Source organism: Canis lupus, chromosome 9 (genome assembly GCF_011100685.1).
Source record: "Canis lupus familiaris isolate Mischka breed German Shepherd chromosome 9, alternate assembly UU_Cfam_GSD_1.0, whole genome shotgun sequence".
NCBI lineage: Eukaryota > Metazoa > Chordata > Mammalia > Carnivora > Canidae > Canis > Canis lupus.
In genome coordinates this window covers 37,412,766-37,439,926 of record NC_049230.1, presented here as the reverse complement: position 1 = coordinate 37,439,926, position 27,161 = coordinate 37,412,766, and the positions used below count along the sequence as shown (strand labels likewise).

Below are 27,161 nucleotides of genomic sequence, written 5' to 3'. Positions count from 1 at the left end.
CAGTGAGGCCTGCCCTGTGACATGCATAACACATTTCCAGTGCCATATCCAGTACTCTAGGCATTTAGTGCAAATGCACTAAATGGTGAGAGCGGGGAAGTGCCAAGAATTGTGGGGAGGGGTGGGGGCTCATGACCATGTAGCAGGAGGTCAGGTTCATAAGATGACCCTGAATTTCCTGGAGGGCATTTTTCACCTTTAATTTAAGGAGGCGTGAGCACCCTGCTTGTTAGTAATTAGCCCTGGGAACCTGCCAATTAGAGGGGGGTGTGGCCCATTCTTGGTGTAAGCCCAATCTGAGAGGCTTAATGGCCTTTGTTCTTAGGAGGGAAGCTCCCCCAAACCTCAAGCAAAAAGAGCAGTAGGAAGGGGAGGGTGAGCACAACCCCTGCGATGAATGTGGGAAAACCTCAGAAGCTCCAAGGGCTGATTTCCTGGAAGCTACTTCCCTCAACCTGTGAGCCTCCGTCCGCCTTACACCTCTTCCTGTTGCCCTCTGCTCTGGCTGCAGCAGCCCCACAAAGGCACAACCGTATGGGTTTAGCCATGTAGGTGTCAACCAACCATCTCTACTGCTTTCAGGAAGTCAAGAACCAACTTTCTTAGGACCCATAGTCGTGTCCTTCCCAGGTTGGAGGAACACCATGCAGATATCTTTTAGGGTTTAATGACTCTCCAGAGGGAAGTCTGCATCTCCTGAGGCAAGCTGGTTATAAGTAACCCCGTACCTGGACCATGCTCAGAAGGGTGTATCTGGGGGGTAGCACCCCAGACAGGCTAGGGCTTAATCTGTGGTTCTTTTACCATCCGGTGGTTAGTCTCTTTGAACCTCAATGTCTTCATCTATGAAATAGGGATCATAATACCTATCTCCTGAGGGCTGTCAAGAGGCTGAAGTATGGTCACTGGCCCAATGCCAAAGCACAGTGCCTGACAAGGAAGGTCTTGAGGCATTGGCTCAGGAGCCCTCAGAGCCTTGAGAGGGAGGAAGGGCTTTGGGTTTCCCTGGGTTCTTAACGGGGGTGTGGCTTGCAGTTTCACCCTGGAAGTTTCCCTTTATAGGAATTCTGCTTCTCATTTGAGACATCAGAAACCATGAAATCCAAGAATTGGCAAGACCTGTGTTTCTCACCTCTCCTTCTTAGGCCACATAAAAGGCATCTAGGGAACGCATTAAAAACACCTGTGTCTCCCCTACCCACACTTTTTTAGAATCAAAACCTGGCATGGGGGGGTGGGGTCAGGCCCAGGAACTTACAACAAGTCCCTAAGAGATTTGGAGGTACGGCCAGGGCTAGCTACCACTAGGCTAGATGGAACAGGAGGGTCCTACAGGGGTTGATGATTATCCCGATGGCCCTCTGCTGAACCAGGAGAGGTAAGGCAGCTGAGGGAAGGGCTCTGGACTCAGCTTCAGGAAATCAGAGCCGGGAACGAGCAGAGGTGACCTTGGGCCAATCACTTAACTTCTCAGGGATTCTGGCAAATGAGGGCATTGGACCTTTCAGCTCTGGCAGGTTATTATTTGGAGATTGTGTGTAGTAGCAAGTCTTGGGGCCTGGGACTCTGCTGCTTGAAGTAGCAGAGGGAGGTTGGCCATTGTGATATCTTATTGTTAAGTTCATCATCTGTCTCTCTCATCGCTCCTTCCCCACTTCAGGAACTGTGTGCTGTTACAATCCTTCCACCTTTATTAGGGACCATTAGAGCTTTACAGCACCAGCAGATTGGGTGGGGCCAGTCACAATAAACAGATTTATAATGGGTGTAAATGAGACACCTATCGCTGCTAGAGGTTAACACTTTCAGGGCCTTTGAGTGGCAGCTTGCATGCCCAGGCCTTCTGGCCCTGACCACTGCAGGGAGCCTCTTCCTGGTCAGCACCTATTGGACCAGGTTGGTGATAAAGCCCAGTAAGTTCTTGCTCAGTAAACCTCTGAATGACATCTCCCATTCGTGTAACGTCGATTTGCACAGTGGGCACAAAATAGCTGCTTAATTTATCTCAAGATGGTTTACAAATGGAAACAGAACAAGCCACCGCCCCCTTCTGGAGAATCCTACTGCCAAGTGAAGTCTAGGGTTTGCATCCCTAAGTGGCAAAGAAAGAGAAACCAAGTAAGTCGGTTCTCTCTGTGAGGAAAGTAGTTCCTCAAGTCTCTAGAACTGTGTATGCATTCTGAATGGTGGAATTCCAGGCTGTACCAATATCTAAGCCCAAACGCTTTCTTCACCACACTGTCTCCAGTCGCACAGCTGGCGCCTGGCACATGGTAGACGTCCCATGGATCTGAGCACTGATGAGATCTATTATAGACGGCTTCTTGTCCAAAAGCTTAATGCACAAATCTGCTGTTTTATAATCTGCCATTCAGTTTTAGAGTTAAACTGAGCAGGGAATTTGTTTCATTTTACATAACATAGTATATGTTATTATTTAAAGCATATGTTCCCTTTTCTGGACATACTATCATCCTGCTCTGCCTTCATTGAGGCTGCTTAACCAAAATAACACGGCAGTGCACATACACACAACCTCCAATGTTAAACGCTACCAGGAAGTTTTCAAAGAGCGTAATATTATCCATTCTCCCTTAATGTTCTGGTTTAGTTTCTAGTAGTTTCGTTTACTAGCTTCATCTAGTCTACTGGTTTTTTTTTTTTTTAATTTTTATTTATTTATGATAGTCACACACACACACACACAGAGAGGCAGAGACACAGGCAGAGGGAGAAGCAGGCTCCATGCACCGGGAGCCTGATGTGGGATTCGATCCCGGGTCTCCAGGATCGCGCCCTAGGCCAAAGACAGGCGCCAAACTGCTGCGCCACCCAGGGATCCCCTAGTCTACTGGTTTAATTTAGTTCTACTAGTTAGCTGAATGTTCTACAAGATTAGTTCTTATAATCTCCTGCCAGCATCCCTTGGGCAAGAAAAGAGTGAGAATGGCTCTTCCTGAGTTTCTGTTGAGTCACCTGAGGTCTAGAAAAGGACTTTTTGCAGATCGGAGTCATTTGGTGAGATGGCTCTAAGCAGCCACTGTCCTCTGGTAGTGCTCCCTGAGCACTTTGCTAGTGCAGCTGTTCAGTGGAAGCCAGGAACCATCCAACCTCCAAAGCCTCAGTGCCTGGCACCTGGTGCTGCCTGGGACCAGCATCCATGAGCTGATGACCCATGGCTATCTGTCATGATGATGGGGATAGTGATGAGGCTGCTGCCAGAGCTGCCCCAGCGACAGCGATGAAGAGGCTGGGGTCTGGCCAGGCAAACGCCCATAACAAGGCAGCTCTGATGCTTGCCAGGCCTCAAAGGATCTTCTCCCTGGGTGTCACTTCCCAGCAGGGCCCTGCTTATGAATAGGTCGCAGTGGAAAACCTCTCCTTTCTAAGGCAATTTTATGAGCCCTTCAGTCACAATACAGATGTCTGTGTTTAGAACCTTACTTTTGTGTGGACACCCAGTGGCTCAGTCTGCTGATGGCTTTATAGCCTTCCCCCGTTGCCCAGACCCACTAGAAGCATCATCATTCTCCTTGCCAGCCAAGCCCAGGGGCCTTTGTTGCAGCCACATTACCCCACCTCGCAAAGGCTGCCTCTGAGAAAAGAGACCCCAGGAGCCAGACCGTGGCCGGGCTCCGTCTGTCCCTAAAGCCTTTAGGCCTAACGATGCCCGCCATTAACCCTTCTTGGGTTTCCTTCAACTTCCTTTAGGGAAAAAGGCATTTAAGTGACTCATGTTGCCATGGTAAATTCCCATTAATTAATCCTTCCCCAAAGTCGACCCGATGAGCCCCAAACTGGGATCCAACAGGGTGAGTCTAAATTTGGGGCTCCCACCCACAGCCCCAAACCTTTAGAATTGGTCAGCCTGTGCTCGTGGAAGCACCCATTCCTATCCCCCTTAAAGCACCTTTGGAAATGGGTGTTCTGCTTAGGCTTCAGAAGTCAGGAAGGCATAGGCTCCCCACAGGGACCCATTTTACACCAGGTAAAGTGCTGCCCAAGACCCCTGCTGCTTCATCTGTAATACCCTGCCCTGCACCCACCTCGGGCCTGCAAACACCAAGTCGCCCAAAGTGTCAGTGCTATTTCTACCTTGATAACGTTTTACTCTTTCTCCTTCTCCCTTCCTTAAGAGGCTGGCCTCCCACTAACCTCAGCAAAGCCAGGAGACCTAGAGGAGACATGTATACACCACTGCCACTTCTCCACCGCTCTGCTCAACAGACTGATAGTGTGGAGTCCAGTCAGAGTTGAAAGTGTAGGTCATTTGTTCATCAGCTGCTCATCCCATCGGTATTTACGGAGTGCCTACATGAGCTAGGTTCAGGGTACCTGGGGGGCTCAGTCAGTTAAGCGTCTGCCTTGGGCTCAGGTCATGATTGTAAGGTCCTGGGATTGAGCCCTGTGTCAGGCTCCCTGCTCAGTGGGGAGCCTACTTTTCCCTCTCCCTCTGCCCCTCCCCACCATTCTCTCTCTCTCTCTCTCTCAAATAAAAATAAATCTTTATTTTTTTAATTAGTTTTTCTTTTTAAAGATTTTATTTATTTATTCATGAGAGTCAGAGAAAGAGGCAGAGACATAGGCAGAGGGAGAAGCAGGCTCTCTGCAGGAGCCTGATGTGGCACTTGATCCCGGACCCTGGGATCACACCCTATGTCAAAGGCAGATGCACCACTGCTGAGCCACCCAGGCATCCCAAAAATAAAATAGATAAATAAATAAAAATAAATGGGTGAGGCTCTGTGGGAGGCGCTGAGGACACAGTGGAGAAGGCAGGAGAGGTCCTGGCCTCATTGGGATTATAGTCCAGTGAGACACAGAGCCAAGCAACAAGTAAAATCATTTCAAACCATCAGTGGGTCACAATGGAGGTTCAACATACCTGGAATCGGTTTGGGGCTTCTGGGGAAGAGAAAGAAGGATCAGCTTTGGAATACTACTGGCTTGTAGGAGACCCTTAGCAAGAGGTAGTAAGAATAACCTCTTCCTCTTCGAACCTCAGTTTTCCATTCTGTCAAATGGGCTTTCCATGACACACAGAGAGCAAATCGTGTAAAGCACTCGCAGAGGTGAGGACTTCTCAAGTTCTCAAGTGCCAGCCTGGGTTCTTTCACATGTAGCCGCGGCCTCCCTGGCTGAAGTGCTCATTGCAAATCATCTGATGTTTGCCTGTAGAGACTGGCTCTCGGGTAAGGACCAGGCGTGGTGGCTGGGGCGGACCTTGTAGGGAGGAAAGGCAGAGTTTCTCTTGCCCTTCTACCTCCACACATGTGTGATTTTCTCAGGCACCTTGTGCATGTTAGCTTCTGTTTCCCAGCCAAGATGCTTTTGATGGAAGATGACTTTTTTTTCCCTCTTCTTCTCTTGGCTACATTTGCTTTGATTTTTATAAGAAAACCAGTTTGTGGGCTTCCCTTAAGTATCACTCAACTTTTACTCCTTGAGCTCAAGAATGTTTACCGTCCCCACAGGCCTGTCTGTGTTTCTCCTCTTATGAACTGGCCTTCTCACTAAGTCACCTCAGGTAGAAAGCAATGTGGAATTGAAACCGGCCCAGTGTTTAAACTGCTTTCATCTTGCATCAGCTTTTTCCTCTCAGGCTTTCAGATTTTTAATCTCCTAAACTCTTTGCAAACATTAATCTTTATCCCCAGAGAGGAGGCAATCTAAGGCCTGGCAGTGGTCCCGTGTCACCGATGAGGATGCTGAGGTAGCAGTGCCATCTCCTTCATTTAAAGCTTTTGGTTCTGGGTTCCCAGTTGCAAGCCAGGGAAGGGTACACATTCTTTTATCCCAGATGAGTGTCTTAGAAGTTTCCTAGACTGAATCATTTGTATCTCTGCCTCTTTCCTCAAGAAAGCGACTCCTGGGGATCCCTGGGTGGCTCAGCGGGTTAGCACCTGCCTTCAGCCTGGGGCATGATCCTGGAGATCCGGGATCGAGTCCTGTGTCGGGCTCCCTGCATGGAGCCTGCTTCTCCCTCTGCCTGTGTCTCTGCCTCTGTGTGTGTGTGTGTGTGTGTGTGTGTGTGTGTGTGTCTTTCATGAATGAATAAATAAAAATCTGTTTTAAAAATAAAAAAAAAAAAAGAAAGAAAGTGACTCCTCTATGGGAAAAGGGGCAGTGGGTTTCAGAGAATGCATTACGATAGGGTCCATCAGGACTGACCTAATTCCTCCTGGTCCCCTCCCTGGCCCTGTGTTTTGGCATCGTCGGAAAGACAGGTCTGTCTGCCCATAATTGATGGACAGAGTTGTTTCCTTTTCTCCTTCACACGCTCCCTCATGCCTGGGCTTAAATTCCCAGTTTCTAGACCCAACAGGGTTGGGCTGTGCTCTGCATGAGGTTAGAAACACAGGGGAAGAATGTGTGTGCCAGAGCTCTGGCTAGTTGAGTAATGTTTACTCTGTTGGTGGCTGGGACGCTCATTCGTGCTGGCAGAGGTCCATCAGCCGGAGGAACATTCCTGCATTATCAGGGATGGGAGATTGGCTTTGAAATGTCAAGGGTGAAAGGCATCCCACCAGATTCTGGGTGCAACTCACAGACCCCAGTAAAAAGGACCCCCTGGCTTCAGAGCCTAAGGCCACATGGGGCCAAGCTGAGCCTCATGCTGCCGAGGAGGCAACACCTCCCTCTTCCCACTTACTATATAAAAAGAGTGACTCTGGTCATGCTCTCCTGGCTGACATTGCTCTACTATTTGCCTAGCTTTTTCTCTTCCTGGAAAACCCGGTGCTTCTCTAACCTTATTCGTTCATCATTCTGGCTTCCAAGGAAGGAAGATCCATATGCCCATCTTGTAGATAAAAATACCAAGACCCAGGGCAGCCCAGGTGGCTCAGCAGTTTAGTGCCACCTTCAGCCCAGGGCATGGTCCTGGAGACCCAGGATCGAGTCCCATGTCGGGCTCCCTGCATGGAGCCTGCTTCTCCCTCTGCCTGTGTCTCTGCCTCTCTCTCTCTCTGTGTTGCTCATGAATAGATAAATAAATAAATCTTAAAAAAAAAAAAAAAAAAAAAAACAAGACCCAGAAGTTGACTGGCCCAGAATCATCAAGACAGAGAGACAGAAAGAGAAAGAGAGAGAATATTAGTTTCAAATGTCCAGATGCTGATTGACTTCTGGAATTGTGGAATTCTGGCTGTTTTTAGAAGTGCTAAGAGAGTTGTAGTTCTCAGCCCCAGAAGAACAAGTTTCTGAAAAATCCCTGTGGTTAGCAGGTCCTCTCCTGGGTCCTCCTGCATGGCAGTTGTGTCTGTCTTTTGAACACAGGTGCACAGTCAGTTCTATAGAACCTGACATTTACATCATAAAAACCACCATGCTCTGTAAAGTCACGCAATAAAAACCATGGGGTTTATGGGGGAAAAATGGGGTTAAAGGCACCCTACTCAAAACTTCTTCAGTGACACCCTTTAAAAAGATAAGAATCTAATAAAAACATTAGCAGAGTTATATACCTGTTAAATAGTTAGGAAATGCATAAATGCCATACAATAATAAATACGGCATTTTACCTTGAACAAGTCCTGAAGTTTGCCTGCGGAAGCAGATGTCCAAAGGGCTACAGCTTGTGAGTTAACATGAAGTAGGGCGGAGGACTGTTGGAAATTGGAGGGAAAGCTATAACTCCAGATGTGGATGGACATGGCATATAGCACATGCAGGGAACTGATGGTAGCTGATAGCTGGTAGATGCTTGAAGAGTATGTGTACGTGTGCACACGTGCATGCACACTAGTGTGTTTAATGTTTTCCTGTGTGACTCTGCTCAGCTGGGTGCAAGTTTATGAATTCCTCAAATGTGAAGTTCATGGTATGCTCAGATTATTCCATAATGTATCAATAGATTTAGAACAGATCTACACTTAATACCAGTTGCTGCAGGGCTGGCTGTATTTTCTCCTTCTTCCAGAAGGGATGATCCGTTGCTCTAGAGCTTGGATGCTCAAAGCAGCTGCAGGCTCATTCCTTCTTTCAGTAAATATTCACAGTCCCAGGCTCTGTGTTAGCCTCTGAGGATGCAACAATGAGTAAAAAGCCATCCCTTCCTTTAAGAGGGAAAGAAAAGTATCCTATCATAGGAACATTATAGGGCTGAGTGACCAACTCCTGTTGTAAGGGTCTCAACTGCATGTAAAATACAAAAGGGCAAAGCAGATAACTACCAGATGAATCAAGGAAAGCTTCGTAGAGGAGGTGACATTTAGCCCTCTTAAAAAGATGTAGAAGGGAAGAACTTTCCAGGCAGAGGGAACAGCAGAAGGGTCTCAGCTGCATGTAAAATACAAAAGGGCAAAGTAGATGACTATAAGGATGAATCAAGGAGAGCTTCACAGAAGAGGTAAAACTTAGCCCTCTTAAAAAGATGGAGAAGAAGAGAAGAGCTTTCCAGGCAGAGGGGACAGCAGAAGCCAAGGCACTGAGGCAGGAGATGGCAGGTGCCCTGACACGGCTGTATGGGATGTCATGTGAAATGATGCAAATAAGGGGCTGCAGTCACAGAAGCCTAATCCTGCTGATCTTTGCTAGTGGGGCTTTTCCAGAAGGCAGTGAGGGGCCATGATAGGTTTCCAAACAGGGCAGGGACATGGTGCAAGTTTGTTTTAGAAAGAAATCCCAAGCTGCAGCAGTGTGAAGAGTGCCCTGGAGAGGTGGATGCTGGTGCAGGAAGCAGAATGTGGAGATGCTGGCTTCTGGAACCATGAGCTTTGTTCATGTTTTGATACTTCTGACCAGTCATATTGGATAGAAATTGGATGAGTTGTCTCTGTCCCACATGCCATCAGGAATTCAGAAAGAGCCCCAAAATACAAAGGCGTAGGAACAGGTGAAATAGGTCAGCGCCTCACAAGGATCTCAGGAATGTCTCTAGATTCTAGCTGGGATGACTTTTGCTACTGGACACACTTGCTATGGTTCCTGAGACCAGTGATGGGGACATGGCCAATGAATACCTTGAGCGAAGAAGTGAGTGCAAGGTACAAGGTCACCTTCTGGATTATCATATCTCCTATGGGGCCCTCTGAGGCTGTTATTAACCTGGCATCTTTGGTTGGTCAGTATTAAACCAGAGCCCTTGTGGTATATTTGTGTTCAAAGCTTATAGGGGTGAAAGAAGAAAGGAAGAGGTCATTCCACCTTCCTAGTACAGTACCTGGCATGTAATAGATGCTCAATAAAGTTTTGTGAACTCAGCCTTCCTGAAATGTCTTTAAGACAAAGACAATACCAAAGTAGAAGGAAGTGAGGTATCTTGAACAACTGTTCTATGCCAAGCATGTTCTGGCATAGACTTTCACATCCCTTAAATCATTCATCTTCTTCCCAGTGACCTGAGGGACAGAGATTGCTAACTGCAAAGAAACCGAAGCTCGGGGAGGTTGAGTAGCTTCCCCAAGGTCACACAACTAATATGTGGTAGAGCCAGGATTTAAACCCAGGTTGCCTGACTTCCAGAGCCTCCTCCACTTTCCTTCTCTGAAGCGCTCTTCTGAGTTTGTGAAATACACAAGGACCTGGCCTCTCTTTCCTCTAATGAGAACACCTATTCTTGGTGGATTGCCAGCAGATATCTTGTGATACACCTTCCACCTCCACACCCCCTTTAAGGTGGCTGCCTGGGTCCAGAGTGATTGCCAAACTCCTGGTGAGAGGAGCACTGGTGGGCAAGGTTACAGGCGAATCTGGAGCTGGTGAGCAGCCCCCTGCCTCGCTCCCACCACACTCAACAGTGATAACAGCTCCCTCCTAAAGCGGGCAGTCCTCTGGCTCAGTGATGAGGAAGTTGGAGTTCACCCAGTACACTGATGGCAAAGCTGAGATCACACAGGGATCTCCTAGCCCCCAGCCCGATGCTCTCCCTTAGCCAGAGGTCTAGGCTCATCAGTCCTTAAACAGAGCAGCCCCACCCTTACATTTCTCGTAGAATGAAGTTCTGCTGGGGTAGAAAACAAGGTTTGAAAACCACAGCAGCCGTGGGCTACACTGCCTGGGTTCTAACAAATGGCTCCTGCCCCTCATCTGCCAGGCTCCCTCCTAAAAAAGGCTTTTGTTTCCTGCGGATATCCTTGGTTAATTATTTTTAAATAAATAATTATGTAGCCTGCAGTAGGGGAGAAGCCTTCCCGTGACCCATATTTGATCATCAGAGGACTGGCCGTCTCCCTCCGGCCAAATTAAATAGGCTAAAACCAGAGTCTGTTTGACTTGAGGCTGAATCGATGGTGGAGACAGGCTGGGAGGTGAACACACACCTAACTCCCAGCGTTATCACCGCTCTCTCAGGAGCAGAGCATCTTGGGGAGGTAAATAGCTGGCCAGGGAGTCAGAGAAAGCAGGAGAAAACAGGGTGAAGTCCAGTCCCTTCAAAAGGAAAGAATGAGTGGGGCAGGGGCCAGGCCTGCCTCCCAAGTTGCTTCCAAGGCAAAACATCAGTGCTTCCACAAGGTAGGATTCTTTGGGAACTATTCTTCACGAACGGGTCACTCCATTCAGTACTTAGAGTCTGCCCTAAGTTGTCTAGAATCCTAGAGTCTTAGGGCAAATACCCTGGGGTCCATCTCCATACTAACTCCCTCTCTACCTAGCATTACCATTTATTTAGCATTATGCTAGGGAATTTATAGATATTTTCTCTTACCTCAAAATAGCCCTGTTAAGGAAGCATTCCCTCCATCGCATGAGATATAGCTATGGCACAAGATCACACATCTCCTAAGGGCAAAGTCAGGATTCGAGCCTGAGTTTGGCTAGCTTCTGAGCCAAACTCAGCTCCTGAGCAGTCTCCTCTTTGTGCCCCCTTGTCAGAAAATCCTTCCTGTTACTGACTAAATCTGCCTCCCTCTTTTCCTTTGGATCTGTTCTGCCTCCCAAGCTCATAAGGCACACATCTTTCTTCTTCTCCATAACAACACTGTGAGCTAGCTGTTGGACACCTCCTGCCAGGAGCTCAGTGGGAAATGTGACTGAAAAAAAAAAAAAAAAAAAGAATCTCAGGTGATCCATCGAGATGAAGTAGAAGGGGGTAAATTGGAGACCTTGGGGCCGCAGATAACATGTGGAGAAACATGGGCAGGGCTGCTCAGGGGGTGTTGGTTTGGAGGCAGGGAAGCCTTTCCTCCTTTTAGCTTCATAGTTCCCGTTCCTCCCAAAATGCAGTGCCCTAGACCAAGAGCTACTATATATGCCAATGCTGTCCCACTGCCACTACCACCCCCACCAGCAGCCCCTAGACTCAGGATGAGCCAACCACAGATAGAAGAAGGCATAAAGCCACTCTGAGTCAAGCAGATTGCTCTCAAGGGTTAGAGCTTTGCCTTGGCACTTGTCTGTTTCCTTCCCGGCCCTCTGAAGCTCTTGGTCCTATCAGCTTTGGGTGACGTCCTTTGGGCCATGCCAAGAAAACTGGCTTGGTCTGCTCTTGGCAAGCTTCATCTTAGTGATTTGGAAGTTGCCGGTTATGGTGGCTTGTGTGGCCCCTGGGGAGGAGTGGGGGTGTTGTAGCTTCATCTGGCGGGCAGGGCTCCAGGGGGAGCAGGAAGCAGAGCAGCAGGAAACAGACCAATAGAATCAGGATACTTCATACAACGAGGGTGAATGTGAGGAAAGCTGGCAAATGGAAAAGTGCAGCTGGCCCATCTCTCCAAACAATTGCATGCCTAGAGCATTTGGTCTCATCCCTTTGCAGGAAGAAACAAGGTCCCTTAAACCCTTGTATCGAATCCCAAGTGAAAAGCAAGAGCATGGTCTTTGCAGGCTTTGAGCTTAGGGTGAGATGTCCCAGTGATCCCCAGCTCTGTCTTTGGCTGTTTCAGGGGGCACATTCAGCGGGACTTTGACTCTAAGCGAAGGAGACAGGCTCTTTGCACCTCCCCCCCCTTGGCTTCCTTCAATAGGCTACTTTTTGCTTAGCATTTGCCCTTTCCTGAGTGCAGACCTCTGTTTTGGTTCCTGAGCGAGAAGGAGGGTCAGAGCCTTGAGGCCATAAACATGTGTGGTTCTCCCCTCCCTTGCAGACCAAACTGCAGTGGTTTACTAAAGCATCCACACCCGGCCTGCATGTGCTGCCTGCCCTACCCTGGCACACGCGCCTTCCCCTGGGCCCTGGAAGTCAGCCAAATGGGACCCCATCAGAGGAATGTGAGTTGCAGAGCCAAAGACTCCCAGCTGCAGCCCCATCCCTGTCCTGCTCTGCCCTTGTCCCCTCAGGGCCTCTCAGGCTCAGCCAAAACCATGGTGCACAGAGACTTGATGCCTTTTGCTATCGCTCTTGCAGGGGACCTTGGGCAAGGGTAGATATGGGTCTTTGTAGAATGGGTCTACTCACACTTTGCAGCCCCACATTGCCAAGAGATGCCAGGGAAACATTTCTAGAAGGCATTTCAAAGAATAAAAGAAATACTCTAGCCAGGAAGAGAGGGCCAATCTCAGCCCCTAAAACCTGAAAGAACCATGCTAAAGCAACAACAATCAGAATCCTTTCATTTGTTCTCCTTCTTCCCTCCCTTCCTTCCTTCCTTCTCTCCCTCCCTCCCTCCTTCCTTCCCTTGACAGATATATTTTGAGGAGTAACCAAGTGCCAAGGTACTAGGGCTTTAGTAACAGACAAAACAAAACAGATAAAAACGTCCTGCCCTCGTGGAGCTTACATTCTGGAATCAAAGTGGAGGCCAGGCCACCTTTACCCTAGAGAAAGATGGCCAGTGTTTCTTGTAGGTAGACAGGGGAGGAAGAAGGCAACTTGGTATTCTCATTATCCGCCCTCACAAACAAGGGGAGCGAGCCAGAGTTCCAAGTCCCCGGGGGCACTCATGTCTGCTGTTGGGTCTGGGTTGTTTTGCAGGAGTGCGCTACAGCCAGCAGGGAAGCAATGAGGTCACTTCCTCCTCAACAATCAGCCACCATGGCAACAGCGCCATGGTGACCAGCCAGTCTGTTTTACAGCAAGTCTCCCCAGCCAGTCTGGACCCTGGCCACAATCTCCTCTCACCTGATGGTAAAATGGTGAGTACACCTGGGCCATTGTAGCTGTGGAGCTGATAAGATAAGAGGCAAAACAAACACAACTTCTCACAAGGCCTGCCTCAAACAATGAGCCATTGTAGCCCCATAGGGGAAGATGGGGGCTGTCCAGAGTTGGAACGGAAAGGTAGAACCAGTGACCCAGCCTTTGGAGGGTGGAAGAGGTGTTCAGTTTGAACCTAGCCAATAAATCTGACAGAGTTCTGCTCTCGTTTTATTGATTGAATGCCTCATAAAGGAGCAAGCCGGGTGGGACACTGTTTGTTTTGGGGGTGCCAATGACATTTGTGTTGATAAAATGTTCATTCATACCCCCACCACTAAGGCCTCCAAAGCCAGTTTTTTCACCTTAGAGAACACTTCACTTTGAAACAAGCCCCCTCTTTCTTTTTACCACCCCCTGGTCCTAGCAAGGAGAGAAATCAAGTCAGGACTTAGGAGGTGGCAGGAGGTGGAGAGAGGCTTCTTGAACTGGACATCCAATGGCAAGTCAGTGAAGAGCACAGCACAGAATGGCAGGTGGGGTGGGGCAATGCTTGCAGGGTGAGCGAGAAACACCGACTTTGAAGTGCCAGTGAACAGGGTTCAAATCCTAGCTCAGGCACTTAATAGCTGTGTAGCCTTGGGCAGGTTACGGAACTACTCTAGGTCTCTCTTTCTCAACTATAAAATGGGCGTAGTAACAATACAGTTGTTGGGGGAACAAATGGGCTAACGAGGGGAAAAACTTGGCACGGTGTTAAATATTCAAGAAATGATAGCGGTGGTGGTGTTATGTTACTGTCAGTGTTACTCTCTTTAAATGAAGTTTTCTGTGGTCACCACAGCCTACGCCCAGATGTAAATTTAGCACACTCGATGAGGAATAGACTCTTTGAACATTCAAGGCTCTAATTCCCTAGGCACACAAGTGCAGGGGAGCGCAGCGGGTGAGAGAGACAGGCATTACGACACTAGGGAGGGCAGGAAATGGAAAACTTTATTCTTTGGGTCATGCTCTGTGTTTCAGTGGGGGAGGAGCTGCAGGTTCCTGGCTTTCACACTCAAGGTGGAGCTGCACACATTCCCTCAAGTTGTCTGACCCAGAGGCAGGTGGGGGCCAGAGCAGGGGGGTGGGGGGGGAAGGGGAACAGGGAGCAGATGCCATTTCAGCTCTTGACGTGTGTGCTATGTAGGCAACATAGGAATGGTAAGTCACAGGTGATTGAGTTCCCATATCCCTGGAGGGAAAACAAAGTGTAGTTTCCAAGGGGAGCGCTAGCCCAGGTAGTAGTCTGTGCAAATGAGCTACTCTCCCCCTTGCCCCTTCATAGGGGTGTGTGCAAACGAAAAGGTGCTCCTGGGGAGGCCTGTTGTAGTCTCCTTGCCCTTCCCATCATCCCCTATGCTTCTTCTTCATGAAGAACAGTCTGTGTGGCTACCTTGAAAGAGGCACAGGCAAATCTTCATGAGTCACTTTGAGACCCCAACAGGTTAGGGCTAAGGATTGCCCAACGGGATCCCCATAAGAGGGGAATCTTATGGAAGAGGTCTTGACTTAGTCTTGCCAAGTCTCCACTCCTCTTGCTGGAAGGTCCTTCGGGTTTCCCTTTGGATCCTGCTGCTCTTTCTCCTAAGAGGCGAGTGGCCTCACCCCAAGCCAGAGCTGCTCCAAAAGCAGCTCACAGACATGCTTTTCACTTCCTGTTCTGCTCAGCAGTGCCCTAATGGGCAGTAGATTATTGGATTGATGATTGACCAAGAGAGCACACCTCAACGTTAGCAAACACCTGGGAGCTTGTTTGCAGGGACTGGCTTTTTACTAGGCTCCAACACCCTGGCTCATATGTGATGTCACTGTTACTGGATGCCCCAATGCAAGAATATGTTCTCTGTTAATATATAACAGGCCCATCACAGATTGCGGTCCACCAAGGCAAGAGCAGAATATGGTTAAAAATAATGCAAGCAAGAGAACCAGTATGTCCACGTCTTGGGCTCTGCTGTTTATCAGCGATAGGATGGATGTGGCTTAACTTCAGCTTCCTCATCTATAAAATGGGGAATAATAATGCCTGCATCATGGGGTTGGTGTGAGGATGGCTTGTAGCACTGCTGTTCTTTGAGTAAGCCTTACAGAGTGCAAGGAGTAACAGTCTCTTGTGTATTGACTTTTGGTAGGATGTGAATTCAAAATCTTCCCCAGGGATTAGTTTTGGAAATATTGCTGATCCATTGAGTTTCCTTTGCACTGTCTATTCCCTCTTCCATACCCAACTGCATAGACAAAAAGCTGGATAGATTTAGGGTTGCAGTTTGTGTGTGTTGAACATTGCGGGTTTTTTTTAAAGCACATACTAGGGGGCACCTGGAGGGGCGCAGTCAGTTAAACATCAGATTCTTGGTTTCAGCTCAGGTCACAATCTTGGAGTTGTGGGATTGAGCCCCACATCGGGCTCTGTGCTCAGCGCATAGAGTTTGCTTATCCCTCTCCTTCTGCTTCTCCCCCCTGCTCACACACTCTGTCTCTCTCACTCTCAAGTAAATAAATACAATCTTAAAGCACAGACTAAGGTGCCTGGCTGGCTCAGTAGGTAGAGCATATGGCTCTTGGTCTCAGGGTAGTGAGTTCGAGCCCCACATTAGGCATAGAGTTTACTTGATAAAAAATAATAATAAATATTAAAAAGCACATACTGGATACTTTCACAGTTTCAAAGCAGTATAGCCTACCAGTGAAGAGCTCAGGCCTTGGAGGCAGATGGCCTGCTTTTAAGACCAATACTACTTTTTTTTTTTTTTTTTTTAAGATTTTATTTACTTATTCATGAGAGGCACAGAGAGAGAGAGAGGCAGAGACACAGGCAGAGGGAGAAGCAGGCTCCACGCAGTGAGTCTGATGTGGGACTTGATCCCAGGTCTCCAGGATCAGGCCCTGGGCTGAAGGCAGCACTTAACCACTGAGCCACCCGGGCTGCCCCACCAATACTATTTCTTGAGCACATTTCTTAACTTCCCCCAACTTCAGTTTCCATGTCCACAATGTAGGGATAATAAAACCAACCTCATAGCTTGTAGGCAGTAAAGCACTGGGCATAGGCAACAGTACCGCAAATGGCAGCATTCATATAATTCAAACTCAGCAAATTACCATGTTAGAATCACAACTGGTGTCCTTGGCAGCCCCTGGCTTCCTTCAGTCCTGGAGGCAAATAGAAAATACTGGTTGTGTTTTAGAGTGGGAAGGAACCTGACCAAGGTTATCCAAAAATGGTAAGTGGAAGAGGTTTGAATTCCAGCAAAACTTGGTTTGAATTCTGGCTCCCTCACTCACTAGTCAATTGACATAGAGCTGGTCTCTCAACTCTTTGGAGGATCAGTCTCTTAGTTGGTAATGTAGGAGCAGTGGTGATAATGCCCTTCCTACTTGGGTCATTATCTAGTGAGGACAATCAGTAGAAGTAGAAGCACTTTAATGCCATTGCACATTGAAGTTGTTTTTATAATTGGCATCTGCGTTTCTCTTTCACCATTAAAATCAAACATTGATACGTTAGAGATTACCGTCACTTCATTGACTTTCTCCAAAGGACTACATTACCCAAGGGAAGTCTGGAGGCAGGTTACTGAATTTTTTTTTTTTTTTAATGACTCTGACATTTTAAAAAACAAGTCTAGCAAACAGGCTGGTTCTCTCTTGTTTGATGTGGTCAGAATTCCTTCTTGGTCATGTGACACATCCCCCAACAGATTTCTGATACCCGTTTTAAAAACACAAACAAACCTGTTTCGTTTTTTTTTTTTTCCTTCCTTTCTTTTTCAAATTAACCTTGGAAGCTGTGGGGTTGACCAGAAGGTCAGAGTGGGAGATAATGTCTTACCTGGGTGCTGGTGTGAGACTTATTAATTTGACAAGCTCTGGGAGGAGGGCAAATGGACTACTCAGACATGAATGTATGTATCCTAACCCTAAAGTCCCTCCCAGTGGTCCTGATACCATCAAGAATGTCTGGAGTAGTTCAGAACGACAGGAGATATCTCTCTTCCTTCCTCCCCACCTCTCCCTTCTCTCTGTCTCTCTCTTTAAGATTATATTTTTGAGTAATCTCTATACCCAACATGGTGCTCGAACCCACAACCCCAAGATCAAGAGTCACATGCTCCACTGACTTAGCCACCCAGGTGCCCTGAGACATCCTTTCTTAAAAATAATTTTTAAACTATAATAGTAAGTAAACTACTTTGTCACCAAAAGAGTGTGTGTGTGTGTGTGTGTGTGTGTGTGTGTGTGTGTGCATATGTGTGTGTGTAAAACTGATAGCTCCTTATAATTAATGGGGAACCTTTGGAAGCATTTCTGAAAACAACAATCAAAGTAAGCACATCTATGACAGCTGTTATTGTTTAATACCATTTAGAAAGTTCTGACCAATGCAATAAGACCTGTACATATATTAGTACTAGCAAGGAAGAGACCTTATCAGTATGTGTGCTTGTGATGCCATTATACACTTGGAAACGTGGAGAAAATCAAAAAGGAAAAGACACTATTAGGAATAAATAAAAGGATTTGATCACTAATAAAAGAATTCAGGGAATCCCTGGGTGGCTCAGCAGTTTGGTGCCTGCCTTCGGCCCAGGGCGTAATCCTGGAGACCCGGGATCAAGTCCCATATCAGGTTCCCTGCATGGAGCCTGCTTCTCCCTCTGCCTGTGTCTCTGCTTCTCTCTCTCTCTGTGTCTTTCATGAATAAATAAATAAAATCTTAAAAATAAATAAATAAATAAGTTAATTAATTAAATAAAATAAAAGGATTCAAAGTGGCTATGTGTGATGTAAACACATTAAAATTTGTAGCTTTCTCTTACTAATCTGTCATTAAAATATAATGGTGCAACAGAATGCGGGCACCTGGAGCCCAGGGCTTATTTTTAATAGCTTTGTCTTTACAATATCAGCACCTTGATAAAAAGAAAAAAGTTTTTTAATGGTTAGTGGAGATTTGGAAAAGACAGAGAAGCCCAGTGATGGCTGATCTCCCCCAACCCACAGTAATAATTGCCTGGGTATGGAAAGGCCCTCTATAAAAGCCAAGAACTTGACTTCTAGAGTCAGACCTCAGTTAGATATACCACTTGCTGAGTTATTGGATCTTAGGCAATATCTGTATCTTCTCTGAGCCTTGGCTTTTCTATCAGTGAAATGGTGATATATCTACCTGATACCATATCTACCTGATGCAGATCTACTGTGAAGTGTCTGCCTCATGGAAGTACAGTGAGGTTTGTCAGGTAATGTCTGAGAGGCTAAGTACTTAATGGAGCCTGTAGTCAGAGAGCTTTCCTGTGCTTCTTCCCTAGTCCCTTATCTGCTCTCACTAGCGCAGACTTCAGGCATTATTTTTAGCAAACACATGTCTTTTTTTATATATAAATTTATTTTTTATTGGTGTTCAATTTTCTAACATATAGAATAACACCCAGTGCTCATCCCGTCAAGTGCCCACCTCAGTGCCCGTCACTCAGTCACCCCCACCCCCCGCCCACCTCCCCTTCCACCACCCCTAGTTCATTTCCCAGAGTTAGGAGTCTTTCATGTTCTGTCTCCCTTTCTGATATTTCCCACTTATTTTTTCTCCTTTCCTCTTTATTCCCTTTCACTACTTTTTATATTCCCCAAATGAATGAGACCATATAATGTTTGTCCTTCTCCGATTGACTTATTTCACTCAGCATAATACCCTCCAGTTCCATCCACGTCGAAGCAAATGGTGGGTATATGTCGTTTCTAATGGCTGAGTAATATTCCATTGTATACATAGACCACATCTTCTTTATCCATTCATCTTTTGATGGACACTGAGGGTCCTTCCACAGTTTGGCTATTGTGGCCATTGCTGCTATAAACATCGGGGTGCAGGTGTCCTGGCGTTTCATTGCATCTGTATCTTTGGGGTAAATCCCCAGCAGTGCAATTGCTGGGTCGTAGGGCAGCTCTATTTTTAACTCTTTGAGGAACCTCCACACAGTTTTCCAGAGTGGCTGCACCAGTTCACATTCCCACCAACAGTGCAGGAGGGTTCCCCTTTCTCCACATGCTCTCCAACATTTGTGGTTTCCCGCCTTGTTAATTTTCCCCATTCTCACTGGTGTGAGGTGGTATCTCATTGTGGTTTTGATTTGTATTTCCCTGATGGCAAGTGATGCGGAGCATTTTCTCATGTGCGTGTTGGCCATGTCTATGTCTTCCTCTGTGAGATTTCTGTTCATGTCTTTTGCCCATTTCATGATTGGATTGAGCAAACACATGTCTTGAGCACCAATAATACAGAAGGCATACAGCAGAATGGAGGATACTTCCAAATTGAGCAAGTGACAGTCCTACGATACCCAGAAACCCAAGAAGTCCTAAGCGCAGGCACATAACTCAAAGATAGTCAATAAATGGAAGTACCATAAGGGGAGGGATTATTGTGTATTTTACTTCTCTGTCTTCAGCGCCTAGAACTGTGCCTGAGCCTCAGTGAATTATTGTTTAATGAATCAATGAGTGGGTGGCTGGGTGAATTAGCTGTGCCAAGAAATTGCTGAGCCACATCGTTTTGAATGCTGTTCTTTGCAGTCCAGAGTCCACTCATGTTCCACTTGTTTTTCTCTCTCCAGCAGATCTCCGTCTCAGGAGGTGGTCTGCCACCTGTCAGCACCTTGACGAATATACACAGCCTGTCCCATCATAACCCTCAGCAATCTCAAAACCTCATCATGACCCCCCTGTCTGGAGTCATGGCCATTGCACAAAGTAAGCTCCATTGTTGGTCAGAAAACCTGGGGGGCAGGGGGGGGGGGGAAGTGTGGGAAGGGAGCCAGCCTTATTCTTAAAAAGGTTGATAGAAGACCCCCTTCAAACTCACCTGCCACTCGTAGACTTGATTTCACTTGTTTTTGTTCCTTATCTCTCTTCTCAACAATATTTCGACTGCTCAGCCTAAAGAAAGAGAAAATGATGGAGTCACATTGAGTCTTGGTCACGGCTCACCAGCTGGGCATTCGGGGGCAAATCATTAAGCTTACTGGGGTTCAGTTTCCTCATCTGTAAAATGGGTTGCTGAGGTGATCAAATAACAGGGCATAAGGACATGCTTATGAATCTATGTAAAGCATGAGTATGTGTAATATCAGAGCTTATACCTTTGTCTTGTGTTCATTTTTACCTCTAAGGATGTGATAGATTTTCTAGGAAGTTGTGCTGATGTTTATATTGGTTGGAGATGGAGCCATGATAGGCTTCCTTCTAAAGAGGTCACAGGATGCCTCTTTGGTCAGTGGTGACAGTACAGCGAGAGGGAACTCCGAGGCAAACTGTTGTAGCATCTCAGTCTTTAAGGAGAAACACACCTGAAGACTAGGGATGGATCGGGTCCTTCCAACCCTAGGAGGCTCTCGTTCCACAGCAAGCCTGTAGCTCTCACAGACGGGCCAGGTCAGGGCACAGGAAGGCGGAGGGAGCTACGCCTGGGGGTGCCTCTCTCAGAGTTCTTTTTTTTTTTTAAGATTTTATTTATTTATTCATGGGAGACACAGAGAGAAAGGTCGAGACACAAGCAGAGGGAGAAGGAGGCAGATGCTCAACAATCAGCCGCCCAGGTGCCCCTGCCTCTCTCAGAATACTCTAATGTCCATGAGTATTCAGTATGTTTTCGGCTTCATCTTGACAGCTCAGGCCAAGTCATCAACGTGACCCTGGGAAGTATTCCCCAGAAGTCTCAGGAGAGATCTGAGGGTGGCACGTTGCCATCTTTCTTTCAATCTGATATCATCCTCTTGTCCTTGGGACCTCCCTGTATCGAGTGCCTGTATACTGACCTTCTCTTTATTTTGTTCCTGCATTTTCCTATTTCATTCTCTCTCCCTAAATCAGCTCTAGCTGAGGTAGCAACTCAGATCACTTCTGAGGAGGATGGCGTATGTGCTCTTGGAGTGCAAAACAGGGCTAGGCCCTTGGAGGCATGCAGCTTTACTGAGCATGTGTAGTTCTCACTGTATTCTCAATTGCTCAGAAGTAGGTGCACTCTGCACCTTTTTTTTTTTTTCAAAGAGATATGGGAATAGAGAAGCTTTTAGAGGACTCACAAAATAAAAAACTATTTTAAACTTACTGCCTTTTCACAGGAATATGGTAACCATACTAACACCAGGGTTTGAGAATGAGATAGGATACGTAAAACCAGCTTGCTTGCCTTCTAGAAGATTTGGTTAAAAGACACATGGGTAAGATATGGCACCTCTTTATTTCCACAACCAAAAAGATACACAAACCATTCCACTTACCTTCTTTCTTCCCACATCAAACTTTAGCTGATACACACACACACACACACACACACACACACACACACTCCTTATCTTTTTCTTAGGCACTAGCTGAACTAAATAGCTTTCCCAGGAGCTATTCCATATTTTTCAATGTTGTTCCTCGTAATTTCTTCCAACCCATACTCCTCTACCTTCTTGCTGTATTCTTAATCTCCTATTGCAAATGGGCAGCACCAGAGTGGCCATTGCCCTTGGAAGGGTGTGTGTGTGATGCATGCATGTGTGTGTGTGTGTGTGTGCATGTGTGTGTGCTTGGAGTTGGGGGGAGCATGAAGAATGGTGAGGATCAGAAAACTTGGCTGAGACATGTGGTCCTGCCCTGTGGAGTGGCAAGCTAAAGAATTGCTTGCAGGCATCCTCTATGGCCAGTCTTGTCTCATTGAGTCTGAGGGTCCTGCTCGGGCCCATGGAGGCCCACAGAGAATATGATAACAAAGTCCTTGGCACTGCTGACTCCTCCTCATTCTCTATTCACCTACTGGACTGGACAATAAGCTTCTCAGGCAGGAATCTGTGCCTAGTGCCCAGAAAACAGGTGAAAAGGCCAAGAGTCACACTCCGTGGGAGCTAGAATGACATCAGTGGCTCTCGATCCTGGAATTGAGGCACGGCAGCATCATAGACTGTGTTGAAAATAAGATTCCTGGGCCTCACCTCCAAAGGTTCTGACTCATTAAGTCTTGGGTGAGGCGGAGGAATGTATATTTCTTAAAGAGTTCCCCCAGATGATTCTACAGCACAGGCAGGTTTCAGAACTGTGCCCTCAAATGTCATCCACTCTTGACAGGGTAATTTGCTTTTCTGGGCAGAGATTTCCCAAAAGAGCAGCAGTAGTGGGCTCCTGGGGAAGCAGCAAGTCCGTGGGGCCTCTCAAGGAGACTGAGACCACAGCAGAAGGTAGGGGAGGGAAACAGGATATTAGGGTATCAGGTGAGACTCGAGCTTGGGGACCTGAGCCCCTGGGGAGTGGGAGATAGTGCTGGTCTGAGGGGGATCAGAGGACCCGGCCCCAGCACCCCACCAAGAAAGCCAGGAGGGGGCTTATTCTCCTTTCACTTCTGCTCAGGGGTCTCACCTTTGAGGTTTCTGATAACAGTATCAGCTACAGCCCTGAGTAAGCAATGGCTGAGGTCTTTGTGCTATCTCTAGAGGACTTCCCTCAAACCCACTTCTGGAACCTTCTCCATTTCAGGAAAGGCTCTCTAGGTATCTCACACACCCTTGTCCGAAAGAGACCTTTTTCTGGATTTTCTTCATCATTCCATCCTGCCCCCCGTTTCACAGAAGCAAGGTCAAGGGAACATTGGCAGCTCTGGGGAAAAGGTTGGAGTGTCTTGCCCCTGATGCTCTCATCCCCACTCCCACCCTGGCTTGGCTGTCTCCCCCAGATTCCTGCCCAGGGAGCACATGGAGTGGGGGATTGGGGGACCAGGGACCTAGTCTCTGCAATGCAGGCCCTGTTCTGAAGAGGCCTTGGGATGTAGAAACAGAACAGTACCACAGAGGCCTCACATCTCCAGAATAGAAAGATGCCAAGAGTTGCTGTCAACTGCCAACCTTCAACTTACATCTTCCTCCTCCCAGCACCTGGACCTTTGAATGCCACAAACCCTGTGCCGCCAGAAAAAGACATGTCTGCTCCACAGACTGGCCTAGGTCTGGTATTTTTCCCCCTCTCTGCTCTAGTCAAGAGGATGAGCACCTGACCTCTGCCAAGGTCTTTGCACAAGTCTACTAAATGAGGGGCTTCTGACTTCATACTCCTCAGACTGTGCAGGTGGTTTGGGGTTTTTGTTTTGTTTTGGTTTGGTTTTTAATGACAATGTGAGTTCCTGAACACTGCTGCCCTCTGCTGGACAGACAGGTCTGAGCAATAATCTGTGCCTGAGAGGGGCTGCCTTTAACTGCCCCTGGGGCACCCAGGCAGGCCTCTCTCTGCCAGTCAGGCCTGGAGGGAGTGGATGAGTTAGAGGCAGGTTTCCCAGGGCCCCAGCCACCTAAAGGGAGCCAAGTTTGGGAGGAACCACTCAGATCTGTGTAAGCCCATTTCCATTCACATCTTACTGTGGAACATAAGCAAGTCCATCTTTCCGAGCCTCTGTTTCTTTGTAGAATGGATCTATAAAATCATTTCCCATGCAGTCTCTCACGGGAGGCCCAGCCATGCCTGGCACACAGCAGGGCTCAGTCAGTGACCATATCCGGCCTCTCACTTCTCCCTATCCCCAAAGCCACCTCTGATCTTTCCTTTTTGCTCCCACAGGCCTCAACACCTCCCAAGCACAGAGCGTCCCCGTCATCAACAGTGTGGCCGGCAGCCTGGCAGCCCTTCAGCCTGTCCAGTTCTCCCAGCAGCTGCACAGCCCTCACCAGCAGCCCCTCATGCAGCAGAGTCCCGGCAGCCACATGACCCAGCAGCCCTTCATGGCAGCCGTGACTCAGCTGCAGAACTCCCACAGTAAGGAGGCGGGTGTGGGGTACGGAGAGTGGGGGTGGGCATCACCAAGGGCCCTAAGCAGCCCACCTCTGCCCTCTCTGGATCTGTACTTGCTCAGAAGTGTACTGATTTGATCACTTTGTTATCAACCCACACAGTTTCTCAACATGACTTTGTGTGGCTGTGCCTTTCCTAGACCTACCCTCTACCTCCAACATTCCTGGGAGAGGTTGAAAGAGGACAGTTGAGGCCTATGTGTAAAGGGGAGTTGGAGATAGCAGGGGTAGCCCATGTGTGGAACACATGCCATCCCACTCTGGCACCCATGGATGGGCTCACCAGTCAACCACAGCACCTTTTCCCCATAAGCCTTAACTTGGCCTTTTCAATCTAAAATCCCAAGCAGCCATTACCAAATGACAAGAGTAGGCATGCAATTTGCATTCCCTGAAATTGAAGAGTCTTCTAGATTCCCCATGCTGTCCAATTTACATACCCCAAATATCTCTAATGGAAAAACATGGATATAGGTGGAAAGTACCATGTGCACGCCATCTTGGATAAGGAATATTAGTGCTTCTGCACTCCCTACCCCACCTGGCCCCCAGGCTAGTTCTCATATCCTATTTCTACAACTACTCCCAAGTCCTATCTTTCAACCAGTTTCCCACCCACCCCCAGCCTCCATCCTGAGCCCCAGGTCAGGATCCAGCCCCTGGCCTACAAGTCTGGGGAAAAATCACAGCAGGCACAATCCCACAGGAACACAAAGGAGTCTCTGGAATAGAGCGATCATCTTGGAGTCAGACACACCTAGATTTAAATCCTGGCTCGGAAGCTTACCACCTGTGTAGCCATTGGTAAAGTTACTTAGTCACTCAATTGCCTCATCCATAAAATGGAATGTAGAGTGATTATGGAGATGAAATAAATAACATAGAGTGATTATGGGGATGAAATAAGAATGGGTATGAACCGTGTTTGGTAAACCTAAGAGTTAGAGAAATGCAAGTGATGATTTATTAAGGGACTTTTTAATAGGACGAGGCAGGAATGGGGAAGAGGATTTTTGTTTCTCCCCTGGCTGCCTTAGAGCTGTGAGTCTGAGGCAGAGCAGCCAAGTTCAGCCTTCTTCTATCCTCAGGGCTCTCTCCCCGCCTCAGGCCTGAGGAGCTGGTTTCTAAACATCATCTCGCATTCCAATCACATATTTTGTGGCTTCTGAAAAAATCTGCCATAACCTGTAGCAGCGTCTGGGACCACGTGTACCTACTTTCCTTTCTCTCAGGGCCCCTACTTGTTCCTGCCCCCTCACCTGGGCAGGATTCCTCAGGGGCCAGGCCCAGGTGAGACTGTCAGAGAGAGGTCCCCAGGGACTTTGGACCACCGAGGCCCAGCTGGGGGCCCCAGGACCAGGCAATAACCAGCCTCCCTCCACAGAAAGGACAAGATAGGGTAACAGGGCATGACCTTTACCCCATTCCCTACTAGAGGATGCTATGGTAGAAGAGGCTGGTCTCTCCCTCAGGGCCAAGCATCCACATGCTTCTGTTAGTTGGTCTTGTGACTTGGAATTTATATGAATCTAATGGATAAATCATGAGTCCAAAGATTCTAGACTTGGTAAAGAATACTGGAAAAACTAAAAAATGGATCACATGCTCCTGGAGGTTTTATTTGAATCTAGTCTCCGTTTATCTACCATCCTTCCTAGTGATGTCATAAAATGACATACGATGTCATTTTAGTGCAAACTGGAACAACCCAGAATTATTCAATTATACCCGTGTCTAATTATAATGATTAATTTATAATTGCTTGCATAAGACCTGGTGCTTGAATCACGGCAGATATGATAAGCTTATGCTGACCAGCTCGTTTATGTTCGCTAGCTACTTAGAACTTTTTTTTTAATTATTTATTTATTTATTCATGAGACACACACAGAGAGAGAGGTAGAGACACAGGCAGAGGGAGAAGCAGGCTCCATGCAGGGAGCCCGATGTGGGACTCGATCCCGGGAGTCCAGGATCACGCCCTGGGCCGAAGGCAGACTCTTTAACCGCTGAGCCACCCAGGCATCCCATACTTAGAACTTTTTTTGACTTAAAATCTCCAATGCACCACTTGTGCCTAATGGCCACTTGTTGATGCCCAGGCATCTAACATTGACTTGAAAGTCAGGAGAACAGAAGCACCATCTACTACTATATTTTTTTTTTAATTTTTATTTATTTATTTATGATAGTCACACAGAGAGAGAGAGAGAGAGGCAGAGACACAGGCAGAGGGAGAAGCAGGCTCCATGCACCGGGAGCCCAACGTGGGATTCGATCCCAGGTCTCCAGGATCGCGCCCTGGGCCAAAGGCAGGCACTAAACCGCTGCGCCACCCGGGGATCCCCATCCACTACTATATACAAGACACTATGCAAAGCTGTTTATGTATTTGGTACAAAGTACTTTACACATGATGTTTTCTAATCCTACAATAGGTATCATTCCCAATTTACAGATAAGGAAATTGAGGTTAAGCAACTTAATTGAGGAGCCAGGATTTAAACACATGGCTATTCTTTTTACCGCATCCTGCTGCCTTCCAAAACCACCAGCGCCACATCCCCTTTTACCTGCCTGGGGACACAGGAGCTATGGTGTGGGATGGGGGGTCTATAGCTGTGTATACACCTGTGTGATCTACACCTTGTCTTTGCCTTCACTCTGTCTCTCCAGTGTATACACACAAGCAGGAACCCCCCCAGTATTCCCATACCTCCCGGTTTCCATCTGCGATGGTGGTCACGGATACCAGCAGCATCAGTACGCTTACCAACATGTCTTCCAGTAAACAGGTAATGCCAGTGGGATGGGGAGGGGGCAATGTCTGAGGCTATTGATGTGCAGAGAGAGTGTGGAGCCTGGCCCTTCCCAGGTGCCTCATTACTTGCTAAAGGAATCCCTGGGGTCAGAGGGCAAAGATGGTGGGCCACCGGCTAAAGGGACTTACTGCTCACCCCAACTTCCCCCAACAAGACCACTAAATAACCAGAGCTTAATAAATCACTGGAGACTGGATTACACAGAGCCTTGAGGTATTGAGACTGAATCGTCCCCCATGGACTGATCGGTGATCCATGGAAAAGATGTTTCCAAGGGCAACTTGGGAAAGCCACACCCTCTGTAGGGTTTCATGCTTTGCAAGAGGGATCTCTGAGGGCTTTCTACAAGTTAGTCAGTGGAAAGGACGAGTAGGGAGTCAGGGTCCTGAGGACAACTCCCCCCTCCAGGACCATGCTGGACCCAGAATGCTCTAAGTTCCAGAGAATGACCCAATTCTACCAAAC

The 27,161-nt window shown here is 47.6% G+C and overlaps 1 protein-coding gene across 6 annotated transcripts in view; it reads left to right on the top strand.

Annotated features, from left to right (window-relative positions):
• Positions 1–27,161, top strand: part of HNF1B (HNF1 homeobox B) — a 55,369-nt gene that overhangs the window by 19,250 nt on the left and 8,958 nt on the right. For 2 of the 6 annotated variants that reach the window (XM_038548062.1, XM_038548064.1), the window contains exons 5-8: positions 12,851–13,011; positions 19,672–19,807; positions 23,645–23,839; positions 26,551–26,669. In XM_038548062.1, the coding sequence (XP_038403990.1) occupies positions 12,851–13,011; positions 19,672–19,807; positions 23,645–23,839; positions 26,551–26,669 (611 nt within the window). Of the gene's footprint in view, positions 1–12,850; positions 13,012–19,671; positions 19,808–21,177; positions 21,277–23,644; positions 23,840–26,550; positions 26,670–27,161 lie in introns of those variants that run through there. The other 4 variants (XM_038548065.1, XM_038548063.1, XR_005364644.1 and 1 more) reach the window with 3 other exon arrangements.